At 44.3% G+C, this 22,236-nt stretch overlaps 1 protein-coding gene across 1 annotated transcript in view; it reads right to left on the bottom strand.

Annotated features, from left to right (window-relative positions):
• Positions 1-3,539: 3,539 nt before the first annotated feature.
• RP2 (RP2 activator of ARL3 GTPase) overlaps positions 3,540-22,236 on the bottom strand; it is a 39,062-nt gene continuing 20,365 nt past the window's right edge. The window contains exons 3-5 of the mRNA XM_077482801.1: positions 20,630-20,744; positions 17,602-17,687; positions 3,540-3,957 (exon numbers count right to left, since the gene is read on the bottom strand). Of these exons, the coding sequence (XP_077338927.1) occupies positions 3,874-3,957; positions 17,602-17,687; positions 20,630-20,744 (285 nt within the window). The 3' untranslated portion in view covers positions 3,540-3,873. The remainder of the gene's footprint in view (positions 3,958-17,601; positions 17,688-20,629; positions 20,745-22,236) is intronic.

Below are 22,236 nucleotides of genomic sequence, written 5' to 3'. Positions count from 1 at the left end.
CAAAAACAACACTGCAAATCACCAAAAGAACACCATACCCACAGTGAAGCATGGTGGTGGAAACATCATCATCTGCCATGCTGACTCCCAAAAAGACAGCCAAGGTTAATGGTATTCTCTCCCCCTCTTTCGGAAGTCTCTTTTTTTTCTCTAAAAATAACAAACATGTTATATATTTTTTTCACAAGAAAAAAAAAAAACAACATGTTATGTTATATTTACCTGCTCTATGCAGTTGGTTTTGCACAAAGCAGCCCAGATGCTCCTTCATGGGTTTTTTTTCAGCTCTCCTGGCCCCTCCCTCCTCTCGAGTGCCCCCACAGCAAGCAGCTTGCTATGGGGGCATCAAAGCCAAGTCACAGCTCCCTGTGTCCATTCAGACACGGAGCCCTGATCCGGCCCTGCCCCCTCTCCTGATTGGCTGACTGACAGCAGCAGGAGCCAATGATGCCACTGCTGTGTCTCAGGTAATCAGGAGGAAAGTCTCAGATGGCAGAGGAACTCATGGACATCGCTGGAGATGGGGCTCAGGTAAGTATTAGGGGGTGCTGGGGTGGCTTTTACAAGTGCATCACCCTAGAGTGGCAGTAGGGTGCCAACACTCAGTGGAGTTAGTTTGACAATGGGGGAAAATAAGCAGTCCAAGTTAAAGGACATTTGCAGCTCACTAGCGGAGGATTTATAGAAGCTCCTGAGGCAGCTAATCTGATCCCCTGTATGTTGTCTTTGCCACAATCAGGGGCATGCCTGTAGTACCTCTAGAGACATCTAACAGAAAGGCTATGGGATCCACCTGTGGGGTGAGTTGGCTGAGAGCTGGTATAAGATGGTGCATAGAGGTTGAGTACTGAGTTTACAGATGTCACTGAGGTGACTGCTGGTGTGATGCTCCTTTAGAAGGAACAACTAATTAAACCATCACTTGCAGAAGAGCAGCAAAGAAAGACTGTATGCTTAACTACTATCATACATATTGAAACCTTATGACTTTCAATTTTATATGACGCTGTATATTAGAAAAAAACATTTTATAGAAAGACATCATTTACATGAGGTTTATTCACAGAAGTTACTGATGCACAGTAAAAAAGGACAAATCAATTTCAAGAGCATTTAAGAAATATTCAAGAGTATAAAGCGATATCTGCATTTTTTTTTTTTTAGTAAGCATTAAAAAGAATACATAGTTTAGGAATAATTCCAGACATGGTGTATTTGGACATAGAGGTCGCTTTACTAAAGGAAAATATACTGTGCACTGCAAGTGCACTTTAAGTGCAGTTGCTCCAGTTATGAGGGGAAGCTCTGAAATGAGGGAGAAGCTCTGCTGGGGTCTATCATCCAATCAAGTGCAAACAAAAATGCTGTTTTGGTTTTTTCCTCTTGCATTTGATTAGGAATTCTATTTAAAGTGAAACTTTACCTCATTTACTAAGCTCTGGAGCAAGTGCACAGTATCTTTTCCTTTAGTAAATCGTCGCCATAGTTACATTGGTCCAGTATGGAACAATGTAACTAAGTCTATATTATAACTGGCTAATGCCCCTGAAAGCTAGAATTTGCTAAAGTAGGCACAGCTGCTTGGTGATCTCCACTGGCTTCTGGGCCCTATGCTGAGCAGCCGGCCTGATGTATTGTGAACACAGGAGGTCAGTTGTTCACTACAGGTGCCATTTAGAGAATGCTTTGCATTTCCTGAATCACTGCAAAACATTGGACGAGGTGGAGAGCGCGACGTCACCACCACACTTATCCTTTCTGTCCACTCAGAGAACACTTGGCATGCATTCAGAAAATGCAAAGCATTCTCTGAATGGGTCCCGTGCTGAGCGACCCAAGTCTTGTGTTCACAATGAATCAGGCCAGCCATTCCGCATGGGACCTGGAAAAGTTGAGCTCAATGTAACTATGTAAAAATTTACCACGCTTGACATTTCTTCTTTCATTTCCAATTTTTTTTTATCAATACTACAAAAATCTTTATGGAACTTTTCTGAATGTAAGTTGGTTTTGTGAAATATTTATACCAAACTACTCCTACTAAACTAAGAATACAATTACAGTATTATACAAGTCAACATAGTGCAACTTTCGCCTTATCACATTTGCCATTAAAAAGTACAGTAACCATTTATTTTCAGGCCTCCTTTAAAAAGAAATAAAAACATTTTTTTTGTTTTTGAGAATGACTAGGGACATAAACCTGGCTGATCTGAATTGTGTATATTTGTTGTGGTAGAAAGCCCCAATAGAATTCTCTAACATTTTCTTCACAACAAAAATCAAATATTAAATACAAAAAATGTGGGGTTCAAAAGAGCAGGTCCTTGGTGCCATTTGCCATTAATGTTTGTTGGTGCACATTTGTGATTTTCCCAGTGCTTGATTAAATTTAAGCCCTGGTTCACACTGGTGCCGCTTCGCAATCGTACTACTTCAGCGCAAATTCAAACCCGCAGATCAGTGTGATTTGCATCTCCAATATCATTGTGGCTTGTAACTTCATTTAAAAGAAGTCTATGAAAGTCGCAATGAAATCCCAAAACAGTAGTGACTTGAGTCGCAACGATTTGAACGGTTCCATTGCCAGCAATGGGGTGCGACTTAACATGCGATTTTGAACTGTCAAATCACACAACAAATTGCACCAGTGTAAACCAGGGCTAAATATTTGCAGCAACTCTTGTTCTCCACAAAACAAACAGCTCGACTTTAGGAAATACTCTGAGCCAAAATAATAATAATAAATATATATATATATATATATATATATATATATATATATATATATATATATATATATATATATATGACATAGAAAGGTTATTAGTAAGCTTAATTTTTTGTCTAGATTTCTCCCTCAACAATATGGCGATACATGTGAACCACAACCCCCAGTTTGTTTTATATAAATGACAGGGTGATGTTACTATAGCAATGAGGAATAGCATAAAGTGCAACTTTAGTGAGAAAATTAAGTCCCGATAGATCACTTCAGGCTGGCCCCTTTTGCAGGTATAGCTATATAAAACTTTAAGGGTGTATACAGTTTTAAAAACCAGTAACACTGCGGCTCACCCTGCTCTGTACATGCTCAATTGCTCTCTATTCTTGGCACTGTGCCTAAAATCTGAGCCACTACAGGTCGATCTGCTAACCCCTTTAAGATTTACTCTTCCTGGAGGGGGAAGAAAGCAACAGAAATGACACAATGTTGAGGGAACACAGATTAGGGAGAGAGAAAAGAAATATAGGGGAGCTGACAGGACAAACTGCCAGGGAAACACAAGAGTCAAGCCATGTACAGCCAGTTCAATAAAAACTGGACGACATTCGGCCCGTGTGTATGCCAGCTGGTCCGATGGTACGCTGGAAAACCAGCAGTCAACCGGCTCCTGAGTAGCGCTCCAGGATTTTTTTTAAAAAAATTTATGGACCTGCCAACACCCCCCCCCCCCCCCCCCAAAAAAAACAAAAAAACAAGGCAGCGATTTAAACGCCTACCCTATTCAAAATGAAAAAAATATAAAACATTTTAAATATTTTTTTTTTAATAGTCTCTTTTATGCCAATAAAATACAAATGATAATCTTGTTTGTGGATAGCTTCACCTTTAAGAGTGGGTCATCTTTAAATACAATATTACGTCTTCTTAATTATATTAAGAAAATCATTACATACAGATTATTTTACATGAAAACCAATATCTTAAAAAATGCTGTGTGTACAAACATCACAGGAACAAAATCTCTAAGCAGATGCCTGCTTTAAGTGAACAGAGGCAATGGTTATTAAAAATATAAAGGTCTCTCTGCATATCTCCTATGCATAAAAACAGCAACAAGCACTGCCACGAACATATAAATCGGAACTCTACATGCCCATCTGCATGTCGGCAAAATTGTAAAAATTATCCACATCTTGAGAGGCAGATGACTTGCTTTCTGAAACAAACACCTGTTAAAAAAAAATAAAAATGAAAATGACTAAATAAACATATGATACACATAGGCACACTGGAAATCTTGCGAGTTACACTATAAAGAAGAAAGCAGAAAATAGCCATTTAAAATGGTTTAGAAAGCTCAATCAGAATAGAACTAATAATGTTTAAAGGATCTCTAAGGGCAATTTTATTTTATTTTTTTAAAATAACAAACATGTTATACTTACCCCTACCGTGCAACTCGTTTTGCACAGAGTGGCCCCGAACCTGCTCTACTGGGGTCCCTCGGCGGCTGTCTCGGCTCCTCCCCGCAAGGACTCCACAACTTCATGCGAGCTCCCTCGCATGGCATGGAGTGCTTGCGGGTGCGCTCCCGTGAAACAGCAGGTGGCCGTAGCCGCTCACTGTATAACTCGGCCCCGCCCCCGGCACGCCATTGGATGTGATTGACAGCAGAGCGAGCCAATGGCTGCGCTGCTTTCAATCCATCCACTCTAGCCAATCAATGGCTAGGGTGAGTGGCGAAGAGGATGTCGGGGGCAACTTTCAAGGAATCAGGTAAGTAAAATGGGGGGATGGGAGGCAAGCATTGTCGGATTTTTTTTCACCTTAATGCATTCTACCTTTACCTTTACAATCCCTTTAAGTACTGTATGTCTAAAGTGTAACAAAACTGAGAATCAAATAATCGCCATTTTTATCCATGAAATTAGAAGTTAGCCCAAAACCTAACTCTAAGGCCCCATGCACACCTGAGCGATTTTACCGCGATTTTGTACACGTCAAAAGGTCACCAATGTAAAAAGCAGAAAAACACCCAAATCTGCCTAAAAATTACAGTTACGCTTACCTGTAATGTCGTTTCCAGTAGTCTTTCAGGACAGCCACTATGAGAGACCTTGGCTCCTCCTCTTCCTTTGGAAACACTGCGCCAGCCCCCATAAATTTACATCTCCCCCTGCCAGCCTTTTTTCAAGGCACAAGAACACATTAACATATAACATACCATCACACATTACTATCATGCCTGCGTTTAGGTCTTCCTCAAGATTCCTCCCCCCCCCCCCCCATCAAAAAAAATTTGGCTGGGTAACTAGGGCTGTCCTGGAAGACTACTGGAAAAATTGGATTTTTAAAACAGCTTACCTGTTAAATCCTTTTCTTTGATGTACATCAGGGGACACAGTAATAACTATATGGGTTATATCGGCGTATCAGGTGCTGGACACTGCCACGCCCCTTAAGGTGTGAACTTCCCCCATATAACCCCTCCCACTACTGGGAGTCCTCAGTTTTGTAGCCAAGCAATATAGTCTTTGCTGGACAACAACCACCAATTTAGGCTCTGACCTATGTCAGGAGCCAAGAGTATTGGAAACAAACGAGGCCTGAAACTTCTTTATTCCAGACCGACAGGATGGTGTCTTGAAGCAGTCAAGATAAAACGGCACGTAAGGGACGGCCTTGAAGGAGGCCACCATTTCCCCTAAAAAATCTCCTGCAGCCGAATGAAGGAATTTTCCTTTGTCCTGATGAAGTTGAATTAGTCCTACAATGGAACTGCTTCTCGTCTGGGGTAAGAATACCTTCTTCTGTGTGGAATTTATAACCAGCCCCCCAAGTAACCTCCTTGATGGTTTTAAGAAGAATCTTCCTAGGCTGAGAATCCAACCCATAGATTTCAGATATCTACAGCTCAGAGATCAGACTCTGGTTTTAAACCCGAGACTGAATGATCTATTAAAATAGATCTTCTAATAGGCTAGGACCGTTATGCCTTGAGCCCTTAACCTGGCTAAAGGAGGTGCCAGAATCTTTCAGAACACTCGTGGTGCTGTGGCTAAGCCGAATGGCAGTGCCACAACTGAAAAAATAATTTTATATTTCAAACCACATAAATTTCTGGTAAGCGGGAAACTTTGGCACATGGAGTTATGCAACTCCCCTCCTTGCAGGATGGACACAAAAAATGGACACAAATTATGAAAGGATCGGATGTTTAAGTGCCGAGTCAGATCTCCGAGGTCTAGAATGGGTCTTACCTCTCTGGTTCTGGAACCCTAAAAGGTTTGAGCCAAACCCCCTGTTCCACTAAGGGAATTTCTGATATCACCGACTGGGATAACAGCTGATCCAGAGGTCAGAAAGAGACTGCTTTTTTCTCGGGATCCTTAGGAACATTCTCTGAGGAGACGAAAACTCTTGCATAAAGACTTCCATATCAGCAGCCCCAAGGAACCCACAGGCAGCACCCAAACAGGGCCCCTAACCCTGGACCCTCAGATCGAAAGGCGACTGAGCCATCCGGGCTCTTGGAACTCTAGTCGTAACCTAGAGAAAAAAAAAATGCAGAAATCCCTCTGCTCTTGACATTGTTCCTGCCAGACCTTGAGAATCGCAGGACCTTTTCCTCACCCAAATGAGTGGGGGTGCTCCTTCATGAGAAGGCCTTAGCATTCTGCTTTATGGGCTCTCTGCCCCCAAGAACCTGGCGCTGCCCGTGGGAACTTTCTCCTGAACCTGACGAATGAGACCTTCAAGGCTGCCTAAAGGCAGATGCTCCAGGCATAGGAGAGGCTGCATGATTAAAGGAGACATGTACAGCCGTACCCCAGGAAGAGACACAAACTGGCTAAGGGTTTTCACATGGTGCTTTGGCTGATCAATATTTCAGCCATGGACCTCTGCAAGAAGAAATACACCAGCCCTTTGCCAGGCCTGCTGATCAGGCAGAATTTCAGGTATCTTAACCTGTTCCTTAACCCTTTGGAGTCCATATTTTCCAAAGCATTAGCGTGACTCAGAATGTGCTCCACCAAAATAGTGGAGCAGACGTTAAAGGGTTAATGGACAGATATTCCAATTGCAGCAAGAACTGCAAAAGACATCCTGTATTTAAAAGGAAATTCCATCCTTAACTTGCTGGATCCTTTAACATCAGTGCATTATCCACTGGACATGCGACTCTGCTCACTGAGGTGATTGCAGCATTAATATCTGGAACCCTCCCTGTTAGGATCTTCTGAAGATATTTGGGAAGATCTACCTGATCCCCAGCCTCCTGCACCTCAATAAAAGGGCCCTGAGGACTAGATGGGAATCTGCAATGTTTAGTCCTACTACGGAGAGATATCAGCCATAAGCTTTTAAATGGTAGAAGAAAAAAAAAACTGTTTGTATGAAATACACAGGGACAGAAGTGTTCTACCCTTGACGGCTCATCTGACTAGCTGCATACCTCTCAGGGGAGGATGACATTCTTTTGTAAGGGTTTTTAGTTTGTTGTATACCATTAACCCCTTAGAACCCTAATGCCGTGTACACACAATCGGAATTCCGGCCAGAAAAAGACCGATGAGAGCTTTTCATTAGAAAATGCGACCATGTGTATGCTCCATCAGAATTTAGCTGTCCGAATTTCCGCCAGCCAAAAATTGATAGCGTGTTCTCAATTTTCCAGATGGAAAAACTTTCTATCGGTAATTCCCATCGTGTGTATGCAATTCCGACACGCCAAAAAACACGCATGCTCAGATTCAACTACGAGACAGAAGCTATTGGCTACTGGACTTCCTTTTTCTAGTCCAGTAATACGTGTTGTACGTCACCATGTTATAAACAATTGGAATTTGATGTGACCGTGTGTAGGCAAGACAGCTGGAGCTGAAATCTGTCGGGACAACCATCAGAGCTTTTTCAGACGAGAATTCCAATCATGTGTATGCGGCATTAGAGTAACTGGTCCCTTGCCACTCATAGCTTACAGTACAAAGCAGAGGCTCTACCAGCAAAAGAATGTTTCACTTGCTAGGCTATAGTACAGTATAATAACTGCTTTTTAATCCTAGCTATACAATACAATGTTTTCAAAAGGGAAATGCCTGTGTCACCAAACCTGACCAGCAACCACTCTGCTCTGTCCCTCCATCGCCAGGCAGCAGCTTCTCTCACATGGCTTTACAATACTTCCTGCATGTGTGGCCGGCTTCTGACACTGTTTAGCCATGCCCCCGTGTGAAATACGGCCCCCCTCTTCCTTTTTCAAAAAAGGAAGCCGAGTCTCCTAAGCGAGTGTCCTGCATCATGGCGCGGGGGGGGGGGGGGGGCAAATTCTCCGCTCCCATGAGCGGCTGCGGTCTGCCAAAAATATTCTTTTTTTTTTTTACCAAAAGAATGAGGCAGCTGGCTGGCATCAAATAAGACAAAAAACGCCAATCTGGGGGCCCAGGAAGTGATCAGACTCCCCTTTCTCTTACCTGAGGGTCTGAGCTGGCTCAGAAGGAGAGGAGAGTGGAGCTTCTGCTGTTTCCAGAGTCAGAATGGTGAGTGCTCATTACAGCCCCCAGTGGTGACACATAGACATGACATGACAACACAATACATGGAAGGAGAGATTCCTGAGAAAATCTCCCCTACCTTATCCTCGCAGCAGGGTTTTATCAGAGAGAAAAAACCCAATCTTCGCCCTTCACTGTAGGCTCCGAGAACCTTAAAAGGAAACCTTCAGGGACCCACAATCCTGGACCTGCAACAGCACCCCGCCAGTAAACTTTTATTGGCCTTGCTACCAAAAAGTACTGGATCCCAGGGCCCAGCTCTCAAAAGAATTTGCATGCAAAACCTTGTGTCTTCGGATTACAAGGCCCGGGTAACATTCATTTAGTCCATTACAGAGACATCAGAACTGATCCGGGCAGGATGGCTGGCTCTCAAAGGATTACTGCCCGTGGAGCTCAGTACAAAAAATCCTTACTCATGCCCAACACCTTAGACACTGGCGAAAAAACAGAACTCCCAGTAGTGGGAGGGGTTATATGGGGGAAGTTCACGCCTTAAGGAGCGTGCCAGTGTCCAGCACCTGATACGCCGATATAACCCATATAGCTATTACTATGGCTGTGTCCCCTGATGTAAGAAAAGAAGACGTTACCGGTAAGCGCAACTCTAATTTTCCCTCCCCGTCTTTCAGGACAGCCACTATGAGAGGATAGGTGAGCAATTAGCACTCAGGGCAGGACAACGGCTTGCAGAACCTTTCACCCAAAGGCCTGCTCATTTGCCGATACCAGGTCCACTCTGTAATATTTCACAAAGGTGGTAAAACTGGACCACATTGCTGCCTTGCAAATTTGCTCTGGCGTTGCTCCAGCTCTTTCTGCCTGCGAAGCCGCCATAGCCCTAGTAGAGTGTGCTTTAATTCCCATAGGAGCCTCTTCCCTGCCAGTTTATAAGCCTGGCTAATGGTTACCTTGAGCCATCTGGCAATAGTGTGTCAAAACGCCTTCTTGTTCCACCAAACAAAACAAAGCATCTAACTTCCTAAAAGGCTTTGTCAGCTCTAAATACCGTAGAACGGTTAAAAAAATAAAAAAAAAATAAAGTCGGATCGGTCTTAAAAACTAACCAATCCGAAAAAATAACACTAAAGAAAGAGCCTCCCTCTCGTTGACCCTCCTAGCAGTAGTCACTGCCACCAAAAAAAAAACGATTTTGAAAGTTAGGTCCTTTAGAGCACAATCTTCTGAAGGCTCAAATGGAGGCTCCATTAAGCCCTGTAAGACCAGGGATAGGTCCCACTTAGGGAAGGGCGTGGACCCTGTACTGGTCTCTGTCTTGCTAGAGCTTTGAAAAATCTGAGCACCCAGGGGTTGGTGGCCAGCGATTTCTTCAAATATGCGCTGAGACTTGGCTTTTAAGGGTTCTGGTGGCTAGCCCCTTATCTGCCACGTATTGCAAAAACTCCAAGACTGCTATAGGGCTCTGCACCTTAAAGGAGTTCTCTAAATATCACTCCCTAAAGCGCCCCCAAACTTTTTGGTAGATTCGGCTCATCTCCTCCTTACTATTGAGGAGGGTGGCTATCAGTTGTTCAGAAAAACCCTTGGTTTTTAGTAATTCCTCTTCAGAAGCCAGGCTGCTAAGTTCCAGTGGTGTACCTGGAGACAGAGAACTGGGCCCTGTGAGAGGAGATCCTTTCAAAGTGGAAGCAACAAGGGGGGTTCCACTGCCAACTGCCTGAGGATCGAAAACCAAGCCCTTTTGGGCCAGTGTGGAGCCACTAAGATTAGAGAGGTGTTTTCTAACTGAAATTTTCTTAGTACCGCCGGAAGTAGAACCGGAGGTGGGAAGGCGTAGCAAGTCTTGAAGAGCCAGCTCTGTGTTAGCGCATCTACCCCAAAGCATTTTCCCATCTGTTTAGTGAAACATGAGATCTTTGCGTTGCTCCTTGAAGCAAATAGGTCCACCTCTGGGCCATTTCCTGACTATAAAGGTCGAAAACCTCCTGGTTGAGGACCCAATTGCCTTCACTCAACTGCCTCCGGCTGAGGAAGTCAACCACTACATTCTCTTCTCCCTTTAGGAATACTGCTGAAAGGAAAAGTGTGTTGGCTTCTACCCAGCTCAGGATCTCTGTTGCTTTAGCCCAACAGGACTCCACTCCTCATGCTGCCCTGCTTGTTTATATAAGCAATGACCGAGGAGTTGTCTGAACGCACCTGGATATGTTGGCCCAGGAGCTCCCCTCTGAAGGTTTTGAGTGCCAATCCGAACGCTTTTAGTCATATCCAGTTGGATGACCTTGAGTTCCTCTTTCTTCCACATCCCCTGTGCTGGCCGAGATCCAAAGTGTACTCCCCAGCCTCTGCTGCTTCTGTCTGTGGTAATCACTCTGGACACTGGAATGAGCCACAAGCGCCCCTGTGATAGATTTATCCGCTTCCTCCACCACCAGAGGGATCTTTTTACCCAAAGAGGAACTGAAATTAAGGTGTCTAATGAATCCTGGCTGTGATCCCACACTTTTAGAACAAAAGCTTGCAGGGGACAGAAATGTAGGTCTGCGCATTGGTCTACTGGGATGGCAGAGGTCAGTAACCCCAAGGTTGACATGACTGCTTTCATTGACACCGGCTGGTTGCTTTGGAGGGATGCTACTGCTCTGTCCACCTTCAGAATCTTCTCTGCTGGAAGGAAAACCCTCCGCTGTGTTGAGTCCTGCAGGCACCCCAGATAGGAAATTAGCTGAGCTGGAATTAAGCTGGACTTTTCCAGATTACGCAGCCACGCCAGTCCTGTCAGGGTTTCTTTTATTAGTTCCAGATCCCCGATTAGCTGCTGTGGAGATAATGCAAAAGATGAGTAAATCATTCAAGTATGCAATAATTGATACTCCCCTGAGTCGCAGAAAAGCCTTCTGCCATGACCTTTGTAAATACTCAGGGTGACGAGGATAGACCAAATGGCAGTGCCTGGAACTGCAGATGAATGGTCTCCCCCTCTACCTTCACAGCCAGGCGCAGGAACTTGTGAAAAGTTTCTGCAATAGGGACGTGGAGGTAATAGTTTTTCAGAACCAATGACACTATATAACAGTTCTGGGGTAGTAACGCCCTGAGACTGTGAATATGGATTCCACCCGGAACCTTTTGTAGGTAATTGATCTGTTCAGGGGTTTCAGGTTTAGGATTAATCTGTAACTTCCCGAAGGCTTCTTCACCACGTAAAATGTGTGAATAGAAGCCCGTCCCTTCCTCCCCTTTTGGAACCCTGCAAACCACATGCTGTTGCTTTGGTTCCCTTAATGTCCCCAGGAGGGCCTCTGCCTTTGTCGCACATCAGGGGAGAAGCGTGATTAGGCTTCGACGTGGAGGGGCCTCTGTCAACTATAGGCAGTACCCTCTCCTTACAATCCCGAGGATAAACTGGTTGGGGGAAATTGCTTCCCATTGTGGAAAGAAGGCCCCCAGTCTTCCTCCCACTCTGACCGGTAGGTCACTGGTTTTTCGGGGCTACTCAGAGGGCAAAAAATCGCCCCCTCCTTTGCCCTTACCCCTTTGGCCCCAAGTCTTCTTTTCCTCTTCTGGCTTGGGGGGGGGCCTCTTTTTTAGTAGACAAAACCCCCTCTTGGTCTGAGTTGGGGGTTTTCGTTTTAACAGGGAATTAATTATTATTATTTTTTTTATCAGCTGTGTGGGCTAATACCGTTTCCAGACCGGGCCGAACAGAAGGTCCCCAGTCAGCGGAATGCCACATAATTTAACCTTGGAGGCATTGTTGCCTAGTCATGTTTTGAGCCAGAGGGCCCTTCTAGTTGAGTTGGCTAGTGCAGCGGTCCTGGCTGACATGCGCACCGACTCAGCAGAAGCATTCGCTATATATGCCACCCCTCGCAATATAGTCGGAAAGCATGACAAAATGGTCTCTTTAGCCGTACCTGCCTCGATGTGGGCTTGAATCTGCGTAAGCCAGTGCTCGAGGTTACAAGCCACCACCGTGATTGCCATCTCTGGTTTTAGATTACCCAGATTGATCCCTAGGTCTTTTTTAGAACAGAATCTATTCTCTTGTCCATGGTGTGTCAGAGCCCCCAAATCCTCAAAGGCCAGATCTGTGTTTGTAGAAACCTGCGAGAAGGCTACGTCCAGTTTGGGGTTTTTGTTCCAGACTGACGCTGGGTCATCTGAAAACGGGAATCTTCTTTTCAGGGACCTGGAAAAAAAAGGTTTCCGCTCAGGATCCTGTCACTCCTTTAACTGTCTCTACCAGGACCTCATGAACTAGGAAGACTTTTTTTCTGTTCTCTCAAGCCCTTATACATCTGGTCGTGGAGAGACAGGTTTCTTGTCCACCCGAATACCCAGCGTGGTATAGACTGCCCCTAAAAGGTCCCCTACCTCATCAAGGGACAGTTTGCATCTTTAGGGTTTCCAGGACTCCGCGTCCTGATTCTCTCCCTTAGATTCATTCTGAGAACCGGAGATAGCAACGTCTGGTTCCTCCCTAGCCTCCTCTCTGGAAGCCCCTGCGGTTTCCTCTGCCGAACCAGTGGCCATGGTTTGGGAAGATGCAGAGTCCTGTGCAAGAGGCAGGGTTGTACTCTGATGCAGGTGAGGAATTAGCGGGAAATTTTAAACCCTCAAACAAGGTTTTGAAAGACTGAAAAGTTGAGGACAACTTCTTAACCGATGCCCCTTTGTCTCCTGCTCTGACGCCCTTTCACTAACCAGTGCATCAATACATTCTATACATAACACTCTTTTCCAAGCCTCCCCTAGGGTGTCCCTACAAGAATTGCACTCTTCGAGCTATGTGTGGCTTTTTTCTCAGTAGCTTTCTGAAATACATGCAAAAAAAACACCAATCAATATCCCCATAAGACATCATACTGAGATACAACCATGGGGAGTACCTAGCCCCTCCTATAAAATAAGGGACTTGGTCTCCCCCTCCTCTGACCACACTACAGGAGCCATGGTGGGGGAGGGAAATCCTAGGCAGAGAGGACCCTTCCCCAGGGTGCCCTTACCCTGGGATGGCTGGAGCTGGCATCGCTGAGCGCTCTCTGAACATCGGCTTCCGACATGCTGGTGGTGCTGCCTGTGGAGTCTTGTCACCGCTTGGGCTGTGTTGCCACTCATCCTCAGCCTCTGCCCGGCCCCCTATCAGCCCCGTGACCCGGAAGTCGCGGGTCAAAGGAAAGCATCCGCCCTCCTCACTGCCAAAAATGAAGTCAGCTGGCGTCCGGCCCGCCTGGTTCCACTCTGCAGCCTGTACGCTGTACAGGGGTAATGGAGATGTCAACAGCCCTGTGGCTGTGATAGCAGGCCCCCGGACTTCCACCTGTGCTCGGCGTAGCTGGGGAGGCAAAAAAGAAGCGGCCAGTGAGTACCATGCCACTGCCCTGGAGAACCCATGTCTCCTTAACATGGACTAAAAAAATAGAGCCCCCAGTATCTGACTGTCTTAGGCCTGGTTCCAACGCAGTGTCTCCCCACTGGGGGAAACACAAATAACTGAGGCTGGCAGGGGGAGGTGTAAATTTATGGAGGCTGGGCGCAGCGTTTCCAAAGGAAGAAGAGGAGCCAAGGTCAAGCCAAGTGGCTGTCCTGAAAGACGGGGAGGGGAAAAAAAAGTTCCAGAACGCGTTTGAGCTTCAGGCCTTTTAGAGCTTCTGGCTTTAGGGGTTTTGAAATGGAGATGTGAACCATCTCCATAGGCAATAAATTGATTTTTTCCTCCCCCCTTCAGGCTTCAAGCTAAAAAAAATGCTCAAGTGTGACTGGGGCCCAAGAGCTCATGCACACTGCAGTTAAAAAATAAAAATAGGAAAAAAGCTGCTTGAGCTTTTATTTATGCCTATAAAATGCCTGAAAAAGCCATAGTGTGCATGGACACATTGGCTAACATGGAGGGTGTTTCTAGGCAGGAAAAATAAGAGCTCAAAAGGCTGTAGGAGTTGCTTCTTTGAGCTGCAGTGTGCATGAGCCCTAAACCTACTTGCAGCCACAATCTAAAACTAATCTATCTAGCCCTGTAAAGAAGAAATCTCTATACATACTTTTTCTGCAGCCACTCTGGTCTTGTCTCCAGCGGTAGATGGTGTGTGCAGGAGAGAACCAACAACAGCTGGGAAATCATCAAATAAACTTACTATGTGTCATCTGTTGTTGGCTGCCTCTCCTAAACATGCCTACTAAGGATGAGCTCCGGCGTGTTCACACAGCCCACGTGCAGAGCCTGCCAGGAAGTCGGCGCTGCGCTAATCACAGGCAGTAAGACATCGTGACGATGCACGGCTGCAGTGATCGGGAAATGTCGCACTGCCTGTGATTAGCAGAGTGGCGACTTCCTGGCGGGCTCTGCATGTGGGCTGTGGGAACACGCCGGAGCTCATCCTTAATGCCTACACACTGAAGCTGGCACTGACAGCTCATTGTGGGACTGGAGTGGCTGCAGAAAAAGCATGTATAGTGATTTCTTCTTTGCAAGACTAGATACAGTAGATTTTTAGAATGTAGTTGCGAGTAGGTTTAGAGTTAGTTAGGCTTTGGTTGAACTACTTTAATTGCGTTTTTCGTTTTTTTCCATCATAGTACTGCTGATCCCTTCCAGCCTTTTCCAGCAACCTCATGTATAAATGCCGTAGCTCCAGTGTTGCGCCTTGTGGCTCTGGACCAACTTCAAAATAGTGGCAATGGTGGACCATGTGTGCACAATATATGTCAGCAGAGCCACTTATCCTCACCACTGGCGCATGTGACAAAGTTTCAATGCAGTACAACTGGGCGATAGTTAATTATCCTACAACAGAAAGCGCCTGAAAAAAACCTTCATGGTAGGATCACCAGGTACTCTAACTTCTTCCCACCCGGCCACTAAATGGCCGGGTGGGCGTTTTGTCCTGCTGAGTGGAAGTTCCTGAACGGCCCTTTAGAAGAAGGAGTGCAGTAGAGTGCCCGCGCAGCCAAGCGATCCTGATGCGCTCATATCCCCTGGACACCGTGCTTTCCTGATTGGCAAAAGGGCTCTGTGATTTGCCCTTTTGATCACACGATGGCTGTGTCTAATCACAGGCATTGTGTGATGTAACCAGAGCTGGCTGTCAGTCGATAGGCTCTGCTTCTCCTTCTCCTCACACGGAGCCAGTTAGTGAGGAGAAGGAGAGTAGGTATGTGTTGCTGGTGGGGATCAGTGAGTTTAAAGCACTTTGGACATTTTGTGGGGACACTTGCTGTGTGATCAGCGAGTGGAAACAGTGTCCGGTTCACAGCATATAAAAACGCAGTCTGGATGAGTTTCTGCATTAGCATTGTTGATGCGTTCCGGTGCTTTTTTCCACTTTTTTCCTTCACTATAAATAAGGACATGTGCGCTCCGGTGCATTTTTGAACAGTGTAGTTCATATAACCTACTATCCATGCATTTTTTTTATCAAGAAAAAACAAAACAAAAAAAAACGCATGTGGTGTGAACAGGCTCTAAATATGTAACCATGTAAATCTCTTATATGAGATTTTAGTTTTTGGGTTTAGATCTATAATAAAGGAGAAGTATGGGTTTGGGTTTTTATTCCCTTATCATATTTACCTAGGTGGATTCAGCATCAATTTGATACTGCATCTGTCCCCAGTGTCTCTGCACTGAGAGATCGCACACCACCGATGGCTTGGTTCTCAAAGATCCTCGAATGGAGAGCTGCTGACTGTCAATCAGCAGCTCATCTGCTCTGTTCTTCCTCACTCACTGGAGAGCTGAGCTGTGGAGGGGCGGGGAGAGGCTATCTCAGGGGCTGGCTGAGACTGCCTTCAGTCCAGGGATCTGGTGGATCCAGACTTTCACGGTGCCTGGACTGATCTGTGTGACGTCAGCAGAGAGCAGACTTCAGATCACTCTCTGCTGAAAATAGGTCACAGGAGTGCAAAACGAGTGACCATTAGGAAAAGCCCAGCCAAAACGAGCCCAGTGTAAAAGTGTATATAATGTGTGGCATCGTGCTTCACTGTTTACAATTTTCTTAGGCAAACTAATTTTCCCAATTCTGTTGCAGGGTTTCTTACTTGGAGATCCTGCTAGTAAGCACATTCCTGTTGCAGAGTGACAACACTAATCCTTGGTATTACAATTCCCAGCAGCATTCTCCGTGTGCGGTTTGCACTCTTAGTTGGCCCTTGAGCTGCCTTTAAGATACGCAGCCCAAAAGGTAAGCTGAAGGTAGACTGACAATACTGCTGCTTATTGCAAGGCAGTGCCTTAGCCAGGTCAGCCTACAAAGTGCTGTTACTGGCAGGATCTTCACATAAGAAGCTTTGTAACAGAATTCAAGAAAAAGGATTTTAATTCTGGGCTCCAGAAGCAGGACTTTTGGATGTCTGAAAGTCACATCCATGCAGGGAAACTGCACTACATTTCCCGCAATGCCTAAGGAAACGGAGGTCGGGCAGCTGTGTGTGTGTGTGTGTGTGTGTGTGTGTGTGTGTGTGTGTGTGTGGACAGAGCAGGCCTGTCATCAAAGGATGCATCAGCGAAGGGCAGTTCAGAACAGGAGACTCCTGGGTCCACCCATTTGAGCGTATGTAGCTGGGGCACTAAAGGACATAGCAGCCATCGGTCTTACAAAGCTGAAATCACAGGGAATGAAGACTTGGATTTAAAAAATTCACATTCCTTTTCTCTGTGATTTAAGCGATACTAAAAAGTCTGTTTTTTTTTTTGTTAAAAATAAAAAACATGTTATATTTACCTGCCCTGTGCAGTGGTTTTGCACAGATCAGCCCAGATCCTCCTCTTCTCATGTCTTTTGCTGGTGCTTCTGGCCCCTCCCCCCTGTTGAGTGCCCCTATAACAAGCAGCTTGATATGGGGGCACCCAAGCCAAGCCGCAGTTCTGTGTGTCCATTCAGCCCCACCCCCGTTTCTCTCCTCATTGGATGTCTGACTGACTGCAGCGGGAGCATATGGCGCCATGCTGCTGTTTCAGCCAATGAGGAGGGGAGTCCCGGGCAGCCAAAACACACCTGCAGCATCAATGGCTCTAGCTGGGGCTCAGGTATTAGGAGAGCTGCTGCACACAAAAGGTTTTTATCTTAATGCATAGAATGCATTAAGATAAAAAAAAACCTTCCTTTACAACCACGTTAATGACTCAGGAAAGAGATTAAGTACATATTTGCTCAAGGTAGGAAAGCACGAGTAACATGGGAAAAAAATTCTGCCTGGAGTTAAGGTTTAAGAAACTGAGAGACACAATGCCAAATATACTGAAAAATTGTTTTAAGGTTAACATGCACTTTAAACCTTGAATACTTGTCTATCACTCCTATTATGTTTTTTCATGAACAAAGACAGTAGGGCTCAGACCTCAATTTCTATACTTACCATGGTGCCACTGAAGATGTCACTAACTACTGACTGGCATGTCTGTACAGCTTCATCTCCATTAAACTCCATTGCAACAACAGGACCTATAGATAATAAAGAAATCATTAAAACTCAAGTGAAAAAAGGAATTTGCACTCAGATGGTTCAATTTCATTTTGGCTGAATATTTAAATATTTGAGTACTTTAATAAAAACGTTATAAATAAATGTAAATGAATTCCTGTTAATACCAGTTCTATTCTAACCAGACAGTAGTAGCAATACTGGATTAACGAACGGGTCAAATCATGACAAATCAGCAGTTAGTCCCGTGTTATACAATGCCTAATTTTAGCCCAGGGATACCAAATAAAAAAAAAAAGAAGATTGCCGAGCTTCCACCCACTTCCCATCTCTGGTACAATACTGTACAAAATTCACAAGCTCCAGAGATAAAAGTTCCATATAAAAAGTAAAAAAACTGTGGTCAGGCAATCTCTGCTCAGCTTTTGATTAGCCAACTAAATACCTCTAGGCTAACCATAAGCTATAACCATAGGCTAAGGCTAACCATATATGTTAAGATTTCTCCTGTTCAGCCCTACAAGCTGAACGAGAGAAACCACTAAAGATGGAAGAATCTACCCTCCCAACTATTGCATTCACAATACCTGAGCAGTGACTGCATCTGACAGGCTGCCAATTTTCTAACTGGCTCCTTCCATATTTTAGGCAAAATAAGTCAAGCCAATTTTGGGCAATTCAGAAGTAATTATGAAAAATTGGAGCATTGTATTGCCAGCTCAAAGGTATCAGGTGCATAAGTATAAAACAGTTTGCTAAAGACAAGCAGACCAAGGACATGGATTACTGGAACCATGTTCCATGGTCTATTGAGACCAAGATAAACTTAGTTGGTTCAGATGGTGTCAAGTATGTGTGGCAGCAACCAGGTGAGGAGTACAAGACAAGTGTGCCTTGCCTACAGTCAAGCATGGTGGTGGGAGTGTCCGGGTCTGGGGGCTGCACAAGCGCTACTGGCACTGGGGAGCTACATTTTATTGAGGGAACCATGAATGCCAACATGTACTGCGATATACTGAAGACTGGGCCGCAGGGCAGTATTCCAATGACCCCAAACACACCTCCAAGATGACTACTCTCATGCTAAAGAAGCGAAGGGTAAAGGTGATGGATTGGCCAAGCATGTCTCCAGACCTAAACCCTATTAAGCAACTGGAGGGCATCCTCAAAACGTAAGGTGGAGGAGCGCAATGTCTCTAACATCCACCAACTCCTTGATGTCATCATGGAGGAGTGGAAGAGGACTCTAGTGGCAACCTGTAAAGCTCTGGTGGACTCTACACTGTTATACAAGCTGTACACTACATTGTTGCAAAGTGTCATTTCTTCAGCATTGTCACATGAAAAGATAGTGAAATATTGGCAAAAATTAGATGGGTGTACAGGGCTGGTGCTACCACTAGGCAAACTAGGCAGCCGCTTAAGGCACATTGCTGCCTCGGGTGTCTGGCCACTGGTGTTCCTACTCTCTTCAGCAAGCATCAGCACACAGCTGCCGCTCCATTCGCGCATAGTGTCAGAGGCACAACGGCAGCAGAGGACTGTCTGTCCTGACTCCGAAATGAATGTAAGCAAGCAAACATTCATTGATGGGCACTGGTGAGGCTGCATTTGAAGGGCACTTCATTAAAAATGTAGGGTATACATGGGCAGGGCAAAGGGGCGGAGTTAGGGGTGGAGCCAAGGGGGCGTCAAAATTAGGTTTTGCCTAGGGTGTCAAAAATCCTTGCATAAGCCCTGGGGGTGTACTCACTTTGTGAGATACTGTATGTCGCCTGTATGTGAGAAGTGTCAGAAAAGACCTGTTTTTCAAGTGGTTAAAGCTAAACTCAAAGGATCTGCAATTCTGTCCAGCCATGTGTGCGATTCATACACTTTTGCCAGAGAGCATAGCAAGAGGGGCGAAACCACTTTATAAGAACAAATTGGTGTCACCTTCATGCTGCAGCCTGCTGACTGGACAATGAATCAGCAGCAACCCAAGTCACCAATTCTTCTCAATCTCCTTGCTACCAGCATATTCCTTGTCAGTACAGCTGCATAGCAAAGCCTAATTCCCAACACTGTCCTCCCTCTCGTAGTCTCAGTGCTTCTGTATAAGGGAAGATAGAGCCGGATTTCAATGCAGATTTAGGTACTTTTAGTTGTACATAAAAAGCACCTTTAACCCTTTTGCTGCCAGGTCTACACCGCGTACTGACCTGCAGAACGGACTCCAGCTGGCTAGGTCAGTATGCCATAGAGACCTAGCATTCCTCCCTCTGCTATAAGCTCATGGTCACTTTTGGGCTGGCAAACATATGTTTACCAGCCCCTTTCCTTTCCTGAGTGAACACAGTGAGCGAACAGTACAGATTTCTCCTGTGTTCATTCATTACTCAAGCACTGTAAACCATGTTTCCTATGCTTCAGTTGTTAAATGACTAGCAGCCTCTGTACAGAGACTTCTATTCATTCATTTGCAATATAGCTGAGGCTGTAGACTGAAAACTCATTCCCTGTCAAAAAAATAAAAAATAAAAATAAATAAAAAGCGGGGTATATTACATTAAGGCCGCATTTACTACATGGGAATGCAGGGGGTGAAAACTGAGATTTAAACATTTGTACAGCCACTGTTGGGCCTAAAAATCATAGCACACTTTTTTTTTCTTTAATACAGGTCATGTGCTTTTAGAAAAAAAATAAAAAAAAATAAAAAAAAAATGTATAGTTTGGGGGGTCTTTTATAAACTGATGGCTATGAGTAAAAAATGAAAACCTCCAGATTTTTAGAGACAGTTGTTTACAGTTTTGTGTAACGTTCATTGTTACCATTCCACAAAAAATGCAGAATTTACAATTTTTTCAAGGAGAGACTGGCTTATTTTTGTAAAAAAGCAACTGGATTTATTGTCTCCTGAATTCCACATCAAATTCATTCAGGGTGCTACAGTACATATAAAACTATCAAATGTTTTACCCTTCTCCAATAATGGAAGGAATTCTGTGGCTTGGTCTCTAAAGACTCTTCTTGCATCTTCAGGTTTCATTGCAACTTCCTTTGTCTGGATAAGTATGAAATCTTTGCCAACCATCTGTAATTTAAGGAAATGGTTAAAAAAAAATAATATATATATATATATATATATATATATATATATATATATATATATATATATATATATATATATATATATATATATATATATATAGTGTTATAGGCTTGTCACAATCAACATGCAATCATTTTATTATTACAATTGTCCTATATTTAAAAAAAGTAAACTAAAATTTTGAGCTACCGCACCAATTTAGTCACTGCTCATTTAAATAAACCGGATTCTTTTGTCATTTGTGCCATCTTTCTAGAAAAAAAAAAACCACAATCCTGGGTAAGATTTAAATAAATGCCATAAAACGTATTTCTTTTGCAATCAAATTTGAGAAAACCCCACTATAGGTTTATGTGTTCCCATTCACACAGCATACTAAAAGGAAATGTAAAAATATTTCTTAGTTTCTTAGGATGGGTGCCTGACAAGTTCATAGTGAGTCTATCCCAATTGAAAGGCCAAGGAGACGGTAGTTCAATAAAAAAGGGCAACTTTGGCTTTGCACCCACAAGGAGAAGATCTGTATTAAGTTCACTGCTCTTCCTCCCCCATATTTGGCATGTACTTAGGGGGGGGGGGGGGGGGGGGGTTGAGGGCACAGGTAACTGGTTTTGACAGATACCAGCTGCCACTTCGGCCCAGATCGCCTCATCACAGGTCCCAGAAGACTGCAAGACTATTCTCTATTCTAGTGCATGCACAGTGGACAGTCAGCTAAGAAGCCAAAAGCTGCATAGCCGGCTGCCCAGTTAGGCCAGTGAAGAATTAGGGGGGAGGATGATGCTAGATCCCTGAATAGGTAAGTGACCTTATATTAATAGTCAGCAACTGCAAGATTTGTAGCCGCTAACATTTAGGTTGTTTTTTTTGCCCAGACTGAACAACTTCTTTAGGCCTTTGTTAGACTGTGTTCAAATTTACTTTACACAGATAATGACATCTGGCAGCACAGTACAGAAAGGGTCTATTATGGCAAAACACAGCTCCCCTGCCCCCCTCAAACGTAGAGCACTAAGAAGGATCATAAGTGCATATGAAATAGTAAGCTACCATTTTGAAATCTTTTTTGACATTATGCTATGTGGATGAGAACATGTACCAAATATAAACCAGGTGTTGTCCCAATGTGGCTGCAAAAGTGAAAATACACTAATAAACCTACGAACCTATGAATTGCATGCCAAGTAATGAGTAACAGTAACACTTTTGAAGATCTTAGTACTTTCCCTGACAATTCCCGCATACATTTTTATTTCCAAAAGGATGATGCCATCATTTTTCAGACATCATTAAAACGGATTCTACTTCCTAGTTTGAGATGCTGGTTCAGAGATGACAATCATGTGAATCCTGGAGAAAGCACTATTCAAAATTGCTGACATCCTTACAGCCTAGGCAAAGGCACTTGATTCCAGTTCAAAGATTGCCTTTTAATGATTAAAATGCAGAACTTTGGGAAATACTACTGCTGCTA

The sequence above is a fragment of the Lithobates pipiens genome, unplaced genomic scaffold (assembly GCF_037356315.1).
Source record: "Lithobates pipiens isolate NorthernLeopardFrog02 unplaced genomic scaffold, aLitPip1_a1.2 Scaffold_16, whole genome shotgun sequence".
Lineage (NCBI taxonomy): Eukaryota > Metazoa > Chordata > Amphibia > Anura > Ranidae > Lithobates > Lithobates pipiens.
Note: the sequence above shows the minus strand (reverse complement) of the source record. Positions and strands in the feature narration are given on the sequence as shown.